We start from the raw sequence: 12,731 nt of genomic DNA, 5'->3' as shown, positions 1-12,731 counted from the left end.
CATAGGGTAGCAAGCAAACCGGAAAACAATAAGAAAAGCTTTGGAAAATATCTGAACACATGTACATCAAGTAACATGTAGGTAAAGAATTCACGGAGCTGGGTACTATAATCCTACTTAAGATCTGAAGATCATGGTGTAAAGTCAGCCCAGGAAAGAAAAGTCTGCAAGACGCTTATTTCCAATAAACTACCCAAAAGACAGACACAGAGCTGTGGCTCCAGTGATAAAGCACAAAATCTTCAGACACAGCACATAAGCCCTCAGTTCAAACCTCAGGATGGCACAAGAAGAAAAGAAGGAAGGAAGGAAGGAAAGAAGGAAGGAAGGAAGGAAGGAAGGAAGGAAGGAAGGAAGGAAGGAAGGAAGGAAGGAAGGAAGGAAGGAAGGAAGGAAGGAAGGAAGGAAGGGAAAGAGAGAAAGAGAGAGAAGGAAAGAGAGAAAGAGAAAGGGAGAGAGGGAGGGAGGGAGGAAGGGAGGGAGGGAGGGAGGGAGGGAGGGTGGAGGAAAGGAGGGAGGGAGGGGAAGGAAGGGAGGGAGGGAGAGGGAGAGAGAGAAAGTGCTGGCTGGATAAGTGGGTGGATGGATGAATGGATGCAAGGGCAATAGGAAGTATCTAGCAAAAGTTATCTAGCCAGAGTATAGAAAAGTTGCTTGAAACAAACGAAAATGGAGACACATTAAATAAAAAACCTGTGGGATTTAGCAAAAGCAGTACTAAAATGGACATTTGTAAATAATCAGTGCCCACATCAATAAAGAAGAACAGGAAGCTAGGCATGGTGGCACATATGTGTAATCCCAGCACTTCAGAATATGAAAGGATCATTAGTTCAAGGTGATTCTGTCTCAATAAACACAGTAGAAAGATCTGTGATAATATATCATTGTACCACAAGGAACCAGAAAAAGAAGAGTAAACAAAAACAGAAATTTAAGAAACAGCCTCAGAGTCCCTCCAAAGTTGAAATATAAAACAAAATCCTGGCAAACACTTCTCTACAGAATCCAGTAATTCCACTCCTGGGCATTTACCCAAGAGAAATGAAAACAGATGTCCACACAAACACATGTGAGTGTTCAAAACAGCATTATTCATAATCCATCACCTGGTGAAAGGAAGAACAATATGTGGTATCCATACAATGAAATATTTAGCAATTTTAAATGATGTATTCATACATGCTACAAGTGGAGCTAAAGCTTGAAAGTATGCTAAGCCAGACACAAAAGAGTATATGTCATATGATACTAGTTAAATGAAATACCCAGCAAAAGCAAATCCATAGTGACATGAAGGATTTCTGTGTGATTAGCTTTGGTTGTTGGGGTTGGGAAGAAATGAAGAATGGCTATTGGTAGATATGGATTTGTTTGCCAAGTAATGAAAATGTCCTAAAATTGATTAGAGTCATAGTTGCACCGTTTGTGAATATACTACAAATCAATTCACTGTACACTTAATGAGTGAAATACAGGGCTTATGTACAGTACATCAAATAAAGCTGCTGTATAAAAAATGAAATGATAACATTTGACAGCTTAAGCTGAGTAATGAGCTCCTGGGTGCTAACTTTATTGAAATCCTTTAAATTTACATTTAGATTATTCTCTGTTGATCAAATATGTTTTAACAACAGCATTTTTAGAAGTCTGACAGCCCTAGATTCTGGCTCAGCCACCTAACAGCTAAATTGTTGGGCAGATTACTGAATTGAAGCTTTCCAATGTCTTATCTGTAAAGCATAGATGGTAATAATAATAACTTCCTTGTAAGCTATTTTATCATGGTCCTGGAGCATTTTCAGGGCTATTGTTAGCTAATGTTAGCTATAAGTAGTTGAACCACTAATTCACAAAATCCTTGATCATGGGGCTCTTGCTTTGAACTCACTTTTCATATTTACTATTTTCTCTCAGAATTCAAAATTGCTATCAGGCAGATAAAATTGACCTTCACATAAGACCTACTGAGTCTTGCTTTTAAAATGTCCTCATAGGGCTGAGGATATGGCCTAGTGGCAAGAGTGCCTGCCTCATATACATGAGGCCCTGGGTTCGATTCCCCAGCACCACATATACAGAAAATGGCCAGAAGTGGCGCTGTGGCTCAAGTGGCAGAGTGCTAGCCTTGAGCAAAAAGAAGCCAGGGACAGTGCTCAGGCCCTGAGTTCAAGCCCAGGACTGACCAAAAAAAAAAATAAATAAATAAAATGTCCTCATATAACAATTCTATAACTATTTCAGACTAGAATAAAACTCAAAAATTCTATCACTTTTGAGTGTTTGGTGTTAACTATTCTTCTAGCCTGTCTCTGAGAATTCAAATCTAGTCCAGATTAACTGAAGAATATCCTTTTCTGTCTTGAGTTAGCTTCAGAATCTGTATCTGTTCTGAATTAGTCAAAAGAACCTCTATGAGTTGATCTTGCTGTTGTCCTACCTGGATTTCTAGCAAATTATTTCAATGGTCGAAATCTACTATTGAGCATCTCATCCAATTTTCTGTGAGTAAATGTGCCAGGAAAGAGTACTCAGAGACTAGGGAACGGTTGGAGAGATGTGGCACTCATATAGGTCTTTTGCAAATTCTCACTATTAAAATTAGTTGACACTATTCTTGGTTTTTTTTTCTTTTCTTCTTGTGCCAGTCCTGGGCCTTGGACTCAGGGCCTGAGCACTGTCCCTGGCTTCTTTTTGCTCAAGGCTAGCACTCTGCCTCTTGAGCCACAGCACCACTTCTGGTTTTTTCTGTTTATGTGGTACTGAGGAATAGAAGCCAGGGCTTTGTGCATGCAAAGCAAGCATTCTACCGCTAAGCCATATTGCCAGCCTTGACCCTATCCTTCATGATACTAAAACAATGAATATTCATGTAAATTATTATTAGATCCCTTTGTTTAAAGGTCTTGTCACACAGTTCACACAAGTGTTGGGCTGCTTCTACCTTTCCTTACATCCATTTTAATTTGTGAGACTTCCTCTACTGATCAGCAACTCAGAAATAAACAAAGATCAGAGAAAATAAAAAATAGAGACTAAAAATATAAACAATGAGTGAAACAGAGTTGAATCTTTGAAAACATAAACAAAATTAAAAACTCAAGCCAAAGCCAGGCAGCAGTGGCTCACATCTGTAATCCTAGCTACTCAGGAGACTGAGATCTGAGGATTGAGGTTCAAAGCCAGCCCTGGCAGGAAAGTCTGTGAGACTCTTATCTCCAATTAACCACCAGAAAACTGGAAGTGGCGCTGTGGCTCAAGTGGTAGAGCACTAGTCTTGAGCTAAAGAACTCAGGGACAGCACCCAGGCCCAGAGCGCGAGCCCCACGACCCACAAAACAATAACAAACAAACAAACAAAAAACTCAAGCCAAACTAATCAATAGAAAGCAAAACAACCTAAACTAACAGATACCACTGAAATCTAAATGATCATTAGCGAATATTTTCAGATTACAAGCATGAGCTCCTGGTTCATATTTTCAAATTTCATATGAAAATTTATTCGGAAAATCCAGAAGAAATGGAAAAATATCTGAAGACACGTGGTCTATGAAAATTGAACCAAGACAATATTTTAAAATATTAAAAATATCAATAAGATTGAAGGAGGACAAAAAGTCTCTTCCTACAAAGAAAAGCCCAAGACAGATCACAGCTGAATTTTAACAGACTTTTAAAGAAAAACTAATACCAATATTCCTCAAAATATTAAATACAATAAAAAGTAAAGGGATGTTTATAAACCTACCCTAAGAACCCAGTATTAGAATGCTATAAAAACCTAATAAGACTACAACAATAACAACAAAAGCTGCAAGCACACATCAGGCAAAGATCAATAGTAAACATGAATCAAAAAAGTCTTCAACAAATACTGGCAAACATACAGTACGTTAAAAGGGTCACATACCATGACCAGCTTGGTTTCATTTTAGGGATGCAAATATTGTTTAGCACATGCAATTCAATAAACAACACATAAGTAGAATTAAAGGTAAAATACACGATTATTTCAATAGATGCAGAAAAAAGCCTTTGATAAAATTCAACATTCCTTTTATGATAAAAGCTCTGAAAAAATCAAGTATAGCAGGGTAATATCTCAACACAATAGACTGCACATAACAAGCCCATTGACAACATCATACAGGATAGGGAAAAACTGAAACAAGAAAAAGGTGTCATCTCTGACTACTCTTACTTAACATAGTACTTGAAATTTTAGCCAGGTTTAACAGGCAAGAGAAATAAAATGAGTCCAAACAGAAATAGACTTAAATAATTACCTTGTTAGCTAGGCACCAATGGATCATACTTGTAATGCTAACTACTCAGGAAACTGAGATATGAGGATCACATTTCAAGCCAGCCCAGGCAGGAACGATTATGACACCCTTATCTCCACTGAACCACCACCACCAAAAATAAAACCAGAAATGACACTGCCTCAAAGCTCAGGGACAATGGTGAGGCCCTGAGTTCAAGCCCCAGGACCTGCACAAATAACAATAATAATCACTGTGTTTATAGGTGATATGATTCTGTATTTAGAAAACTCCAAAGACATCCAGGTGTGTGGCTCATGCCTGTAATTCTAGATATTCAAAAGACTGATGTTCTGATCATTTCAGTTCTAAGCCAGCCTCGGCAGGAAAGTCTATGAAACTCTTATCTCCAATTAACCACCAAAAAAAAAAAAAACCAACCTAGAAATGGAGCTGTGGCTCAAGTGGCAAAGTGCTAGCCTTGAGCACAAATATGCCAGGGACAGAGCCCAGCCCCTGAGTTTAAGCCCCAGGACTGGCAAAAAAAAAAAAAAAAAAAAAACTAGGAATGAGCCTAACCAAGGAGGTGATTATATCTGAGATAAAAAATATAAAACACGGAAGAAAGAAATTGAAGAGGATACTACAAGACGTAAATACCTTACATATTGATGGATAGGGAGAATTAGTGTTCTTAAAATCAAATGCAATTAACAGATTCAATACAATTCCCATCAATACATCCATGACATTCTTGACAGAACTAGAATACATAATCATAACCTTCATAGGGGATCACAACAGACACTGAATAGCTATGTAATCCTTGGGGGGAAGCTTTATGCTATAGATATCATAGTATCTGATTTTAGATATTACAAAGCCATGGAAACAAAAGCAGCATGACTCGACACACACAAATCAATAAATAAAAAGACACATAAAAAGAGTTGCATATACCAATGGAATAGAAGACAAAAAAGCAGAAAGAAATCAACATATGTATAGCCAACTGATTCCTGACCCAAAAAATTAAAAAGTATGCTATATGCATGTATCAGTATGTCACAGTGAAACCAATTGATACATATAATTAACAAGCATTAATATTTATGATTAAGAAAACATCAATTGGGTCCAGTTGCTAGTGGCTCCTGCTTGTAGTTCTAGCTACTCAGGAGACTGAAATCTGAGGATCACAGTTTAAGGCCAGCCCATACTATAGATAAATCCAAGTGACTCTTATCTCCGATTAAGCAACAAAAGCCACAAGTAGAGAGAACACCAATCTTGAGTGAAAAAGTTAAAGAACAGCACAAGACCCTGAGTTGTAGCCTTAGTACTGGCATTAAAATGAATGAAAACATTAATTGGGACATGAAAAGCTAACCCATGCCATTTAACCAGAATTTTGCTTAAGGAAAGTCTTTGTAGGCCATTCCCGTACTTCTCACCCCACTATGTTAACACGACATTGCCAAGTGTCCCCACATCCTCTATTCTATTTCTGAAACATGTTCGAGTTTCATTGAATGTCTGTATTTCCATCAAGAATGTATGTTTCCTGAGGAAATCCTTGAGTATTCGATCAATTATTTGTTCAATGAATGCATATCCGTGCATGTAATAAATTACTTCCTGCCATCAAGAACAGGAAAAGCAAGCTGAATGAGAGAAAAGTTACCTGTGCTGAGTGAGCACACTCACAGCTGAAGGATGATTGGCGCAGTAAGCCAAATACATAGATTTAAAATGAGGCATGAGGTTCAGCAGACAACCTCCCACTTTGTGTTGGTTTTCTGGAAATCTGTAAGCAAAACAGGTGAAACACCAAATGTAAAATAGGAAACCAAAGATAAAAGAAGATTATTCCGATTAATGCTGGCACCATGGAAACCTTTTGAATGTTTTGTGGTTATTTTTCTTCAAAAGCTATATTAGAAATATCCTATCCATGAAATGCAGATGTTTTTAGCCACTGATTTCAACTCTAGCCCCCAAACTCTAATATGCAGGGTCAGATACTTTGAGTTAACTGGTTGGGGTATTTGTTATTAAGATGGTTATATTTAAGTTTGGCTTGGCATGCTAAAATTATTCAGTTAATTTATCTGAAGTTCAAGTGCAGGCAAAACTAAGTGAATTCCAAATCAACATACCATAAAAGAATATTATAGTGTGGTTGACCTGGTAGTTGCGCTACGCTGATTGACCACATCATTTTTAATTAATTTTTAAAAATTACAAGTTGCCCATTTTCATTTATAGAAAAAATCAGAAAGGCATAGAAAGAAAAAAAAGTTACTCAGAATCACACTATTCAATCGTATCTACTATTACATCCATTTTGACACATTCCATGGGCATTTTATCCTATGTGTTCCTCTATTAAATGAAAACAACAAGGATTAGAAATCTAGTTTGTAATCTGCCCTTTTCACTTAGCAAGTATCTTTCCATATTATCTACATTCCTACTGGCATTTGAATGTGAGATCTTTTCTTCTTCCCTGAATAATGACCTATGTCACCAGGAGCTCAAGAAACAAGAAATCATTCTCAATTTTCCAGTATAGATGAAAGGAATCAATTTCTCCAAAATATCCTGTTTGCAAAATTAATCTTGCAACAGAAATATATTGCCAGGGGATCAATTCTAATCCACTTTGTAGTATAATGTTGAGCACTTCAGTAATCAGCACACCAGCCATCAGAAATCTGCTGTGGTTCACATAAAGCTATGCTTTCCATTCTTCTATTTAGGATGTAGTATAACATAAGGGATACAATGATAGGAGTGATTAAAAGAGAATCGAATGAGGCTGGGGGGTGGAGCTTAGTGGTAGAGAGCCTGCTTCAAATGCATAAGGCTCTGGATCCAATTCCTAACAGAAAGAGTGGGGAGGACAGACAAAGGGAGGAGGGTTAGCAACAACAGAGGGAGGAAGGGAGGAAGGAGGAAGGACTTGTGAAACAGAATAATCTGAATGAGTTTTATAAGTAATCTGTAATATAGGCAAGGGTGTCTAGCCAATATTAAAGCTGTCATCCATCGTGAGTACCTTATATAACTTTTATATTGACCAGAAACAGCACATTAACATGAGTTTTCATATATAAATTTACTAGCTATAGAGACCTCATATACATGTAGTGGTTTGATATTGTGAACACCACCACCTAGTGCATTTTCTCTGTATTGTTACTAGGTTCTGGAACAATGGATCAAGGCTAGAGTAAATGCTAAGTATCAAATGCCCGGATTCAAAGCATAGGGTTAGGGTTAGGGTTAAAAGGAAACAATCCCCCCAAAACAACTCTCAGTTGGCCATCCTAACAAATATGACTGACTTACTTAGAACAGTCTTCCAAGGCTTGGCAGAGTGTCTGTTGAAATGTACATACTTCTTCAAAGTTTCCCAGTAAAGATGTAAACTCCACAGAGCTCAGACTGAAAAAAACACATATACATTTAATTAATTTTTAAGGATGACTTTAACTATGCTATTGTGGTCTAGTTAACTGATAAGAGTCCTAATATCTGACAAATATGGGGAAACAATCTCAGTATTTTAACTTTTAGGGTTTTTTTTTTTATTTTCACCAAATCTATGGCTTTAGGCATTTTCTTTATGCTTTTCTCCTTGATTTCCCTTTTCTACAATAGGAATAATAATCCTAAAGATAACCAGTTATCATAAAAGGACACCTAGGTATTTTTGGTATTTTACAAAGCCATAAGAAATATTAATAAGTACTCAACACCTGTCTAAATAGACAGAAATACACTATAGCTGGGAATAAGCATTAAAAAACCTTTGTGAGGCTAGGTGCTGGTTTCTCATGCCTGTAATCCTAGCAACTCAGCAGTCTGAGATTTGAGGATTTCAGTTCAAAGTCCATGAGACCCTTATCTCCATTTAATCACCAAAAACGCTGTAAGTGTAGTTGTAGCTCAAAGGGTAGAGTGCTAGCCTTAAGCAAAGAAACTCAGGGACAACACCCAGTCCCTGAGGTCAAGCCATCAGCACACACAAAAAATATTTGGGTATAGGATCTAGAAAAGCAAACTAAAAGATATATACACGCAAATAATGCACAGAAAAAGTAGTAAGACCATCTTTCTCCAGAACTAAAATGCTCATATACCAACAAAAAGATTCTTCATGAAAGGAAGCAGAAAGGAAGAAAAATAGTGCTCATTTTTTGGATATTTGTTTTTGAAGTGGAATTGAATTAAGTCAAGTTGAACAATTTTATTTGAAGACTTTGTATAAAGAATGTTCTTTTCCACACTTCTCATACCAAACAATAAGTGATAAGAATAAGAGCCAGCCCTCATCGGTCAGTGCTGAACACTTAAGTAAGCATTTTACAAATAAGACCTCATAAGACAGAGACCATTGCTGTCTACATTTCACAGGTACAAAGAACTTAATTCAGTCACCCAAAGTTACAAGGCAATGAATGGCAAAGAAAGAAACTGAGCCAAAACAGTCTAGCTCCAGAAAGCAAGGATTTAACCATGCTGGAGGAGAAACTTTTCAGATTTGCTTCACTGGCCATTGTATTATACACATTCTTTCTCCTTAAGAATATGTAGTTCTATAGCTATCCAAGTGCCAGTGACTCACACCTGTAATCCTAGCTACTCAGGATGCTAAGATCTGAGGATGTCAGGTTCAAAGTCAGCCATAGCAGAAAAGTTCCCATGAGACTCTTATCTCTAATAAACTACTCAGAAAAGGTTGGAAGTGATGCTGTGGCTCAAGTGGTAGAGCACTAGCCTTGAGAAAAAGAAGCTCAGAGACAGAGTTCAGGCCGAGTTCAAACCCCAGGACTGGAAATAAAAAAGAATATATAATCCTAAAATAAACCATAGTTCATTTAAATATCTGTTTATATAAAATCATATACTAAGTGACTAAAATTTAACATACTAATATGTAGTCTATATGTTTAAGCCTCATGTAAGTGTTATGCAAAATCTTACTCGGTATGTAAGTGTATGCAAGCAAAATGACTGCAAATGTTATTTTATGTAATATATAGAACCAAATGGACATTGCATATATTACATGATAACAAGTCTATTTGAGTTCACTGGCACTGCCTTCCTAACTTGTAAGAGCCCTAAAGTTCTTCTTTTTGTCAGTCATTCATACCTGTATCTCCCCTAGCCAAAGTCTCTAAGTTTTACTCCAAAGGCAAATACTAAGTGAATATGCATGTATGACATCTGTGTAACTATGATGTTAAATGTTGCTAGCTCTCACATAAGCTAAATGTAATTGTGGCCAGGTTCAGTGGCTCATGCCAGTAATCTTAGCTACACAGGAGGCTGAGATCTGAGGATCACAGTTGAAAGCCAGCCCAAACAGGAATGTCCATGAGATTCTGATCTCCAATGAGCTACAAAAGGAGCTGGAAGTGAAGCTGTGCTCAAGTGGTAGAACTTGAACACCAAAGTTCAGGGACAGTGCTCAGGCCCAGAGTTCAAGTCCCAGGACAGGCAAAAACATAATATTTGTGTTCCTTGTAATATAAGCCTTGAGAAAACTAAGAATATGTAATCTGAGGTGGAAATTTCCAAGAGATTAATTTTTGCTGACCAGTAAAAATAGGAGAGACCCAAACAAACATCAAAAAAAGTCCTAGCTCCTCTGCTATAATACCCGCTTGAACCACAGGCTGGAAAACCCCCATTATGAGGACCAAAGCAAAGCTGCAGACAGCCATCCTGACTGCTTCTGTGTCCTAGCAGTGATAACCTGCTTCAGAAGCCCGACTGAGAGCTTCTCAATCAGACAATAAACATTCCATTTTGCCCAAATGATCTGGGTGCTGATGAGACAGCCTCATGGAAACTTACTGTAACTGTATTATGAATGCAAAGTGGAACAGTCCAGGTCTGACTCAGGTCTCTCACCTTTTCTGCCCAGCCTCTTTTCTTTCTCCCTGTTTCTTGATTGCTAACCAGTCTCCCCCTCATTTGAAATATTACCTGTCCCCTTCCAGGATTATCGTTTTACTTTCTTTTTCCTATTTGTCACTGTCTATAACTAGAGTGCATTACACTTCGTGGGAAGAGACATGGTGGCTCTGGTCTGTCAGCTTCTAATGGAATGTGGTAAGCAAGACAGTCAACATCTCTTGACTTTATTTTCTCTTTTCTATTTCTGTGTGTGTGTTTGTGTGTGTGTGAGCGCGCGTGCGCCAGCGTTGCTTACCCTCAGCTTTTCTGCTTATGGCCTATCACTTGAGCCATACCTGGAGTACAGCTTTTGGCTGTAGAATTGGAGATGAGACTTTCACACTTTCTGCCCAGGGAGGCTTCAAACCGGGATCCTCAGATCTCAGCCTCCTGAGAGGAGTACAGGCATGAGCCATCAGCCCACAAATAGACTTGTTTCTTTTCAGTGGAGATATCCAGTTCTCCCAGGGCACTAGACTCAATGGAAGAATGAGATCCCATCCAACCCCACATGATTCACAGAACACTATGCATTACACACAACAACAAAACACTTCATTGTTGATCACATCCAAATATTCCCTACTGAAGAAAGGATTCCTTTAATGCCATAAGAATCACTAAATCAGCCGAGTGCTCCACATCTGTGATCCTAGCTATTCAGAAGGCTGAGAGCTGAGGATTGTGGTTTGAAGTCAGCTCAGGCAGGAAAGCCTGTGAGACTCTTATCATTAATTAACCACCAAAAGGGCTGGAAATAGAGATATGGCTCAATTGGTAGAGCATTACCCTTTAGCAAACATGTGCAGAGACAGTACCCAGGCCCTGAGCTTCGGGGAACAGTACAAAAATAAGAATCACTAAGTTAGAAATTAATCAAGACATTGTGCCTAAACAAACAAGATCTAGAAAAAGGAAGGGAAATAGTAAAATATACTAAACCTACATAATCCAACAAAAGTCAGCTCTTAACAACATGAGGGGGAAGCTTTGCCCTCCACTGTATGGTCTGACTAATGAATTTTCTTTTTTTTCTTTTTGTTGCCAGTCCTGGGGCTTGAACTCAGGGCCTGAGCACTGTCCCTGGCTTCTTTTTGCTCAAGGCTAGCACTCTGCCACTTGAGCCGCAGCGCCACTTCTGGCCTTTTCTATATATGTGGTTCTGGGGAATCGAACCCAGGGCTTCACGTATACGAGGCGAGCACTCTTGCCACTAGACCATATTCCCAGCCCTGACTGATGAATTTTCCACTTGACTTACAGATCGTCGTTGCTAATGAAATATAATCAATATATATAGCAAATAAATGCCAAAGATGCTTTGCCTACAAGTACCAAAAATGGGTGGTAAATAGATTTCTTGAGTGAAAACTAAGCTTTTCAATTCAGGCTTCAGATCAAAATAAGTTTTGAACATTTTGTTTTTTTAAAAAAGACTTTCACATCTCATTGTCATTCACACAGTTTGCCAGAGTGAAACAAGCTTGAAATGCTCTCAAGAATATTCACAAAATGCCATACTCTTTCCATTCCCAGAGCAGGGAAAAGAGGTAGTTCTTTGGCAAGCTTGGGTAAGAATGAGCATGGTAATGTCCAGTTTATGTGCTTTCTGAATAAAAGCACAGGGAAGTCCTTTTTCTCTGTGATAAAACTGGATACATCACTTTAAAATGTAAAAGATAGAGCTGAGCACTACTGACTCAACACTTGTGATCCTAGCTACTCAAAAGGCTGAGTTCTGAGGATCATGATTCAAAACTAGCCCAGGGAGGAAAGTCTGTGAGACTCTTATCTCCAATTAACTACTAAAAAAAAAGTCAGAAGTGCTGCTGTGGCTCAACTCATAGAACACTAGCCTTGAGCAATAAAGCTAAGGGATAGTACCCAGGCTCTGAGTTTAAGCCCCAGTACTGGCACACAAAAAAATGTACAAGATATGTGGAAGCTAAAAAGTTAATCTCAGAGAGGAATAGAGGTTAAGCAGAGTCTGAGCTGGAAGTGAAGAGATAGAAGAGATAGAGACAGGATATAAACAGACCTGAGGATACAGCTTAATAAGAAAGATAACAAAAAAAAATAAGAAAGATAACATCTAATGCTCTATAGCACAACAAGCTATTTGTGGTTGACAACAATTTATTGTATATGTTAACATAGCTGGTGGAAAGGACTTTTCATGTTCCCAACACAAAGAAAAAATGGTATAAGTTTGAGGTAATGGGCATACCAATTACCTGATCTGATCATTCTACACTGTTTACATGCAATTGAAATATCACATTATATACCATAAATATGGAAAATTAATGTGCTTAAAATACAAGATAAAAATTATAACATGCAGAAAATCCAGATCTGTTTATCCCTCCCTCGTAAAAGCCAGCTAAGCTTTCCAAAAGCAACATCTTGCATAATTTCTGTTGCCTTGACCATGTTCTTGGCAACCTGTGATCTGTGGAAATTCTTCTAAAGGGCAAAATCAATTAT

At 38.0% G+C, this 12,731-nt stretch overlaps 1 protein-coding gene across 6 annotated transcripts in view; it reads right to left on the bottom strand.

The window, feature by feature from the left end:
• Arhgef6 (Rac/Cdc42 guanine nucleotide exchange factor 6) overlaps window positions 1-12,731 on the bottom strand; it is a 117,769-nt gene that overhangs the window by 32,301 nt on the left and 72,737 nt on the right. For all 6 annotated transcript variants that reach the window (XM_048336946.1, XM_048336949.1, XM_048336948.1 and 3 more), the window contains 2 exons: window positions 7,626-7,721; window positions 5,956-6,078 (listed from right to left, as the gene is read on the bottom strand). In XM_048336946.1, the coding sequence (XP_048192903.1) occupies window positions 5,956-6,078; window positions 7,626-7,721 (219 nt within the window). The remainder of the gene's footprint in view (window positions 1-5,955; window positions 6,079-7,625; window positions 7,722-12,731) is intronic.

Source organism: Perognathus longimembris, chromosome 28, assembly GCF_023159225.1.
Source record: "Perognathus longimembris pacificus isolate PPM17 chromosome 28, ASM2315922v1, whole genome shotgun sequence".
In the NCBI taxonomy this organism is placed as follows: Eukaryota; Metazoa; Chordata; class Mammalia; order Rodentia; family Heteromyidae; genus Perognathus; species Perognathus longimembris.
Note: the sequence above shows the minus strand (reverse complement) of the source record. Positions and strands in the feature narration are given on the sequence as shown.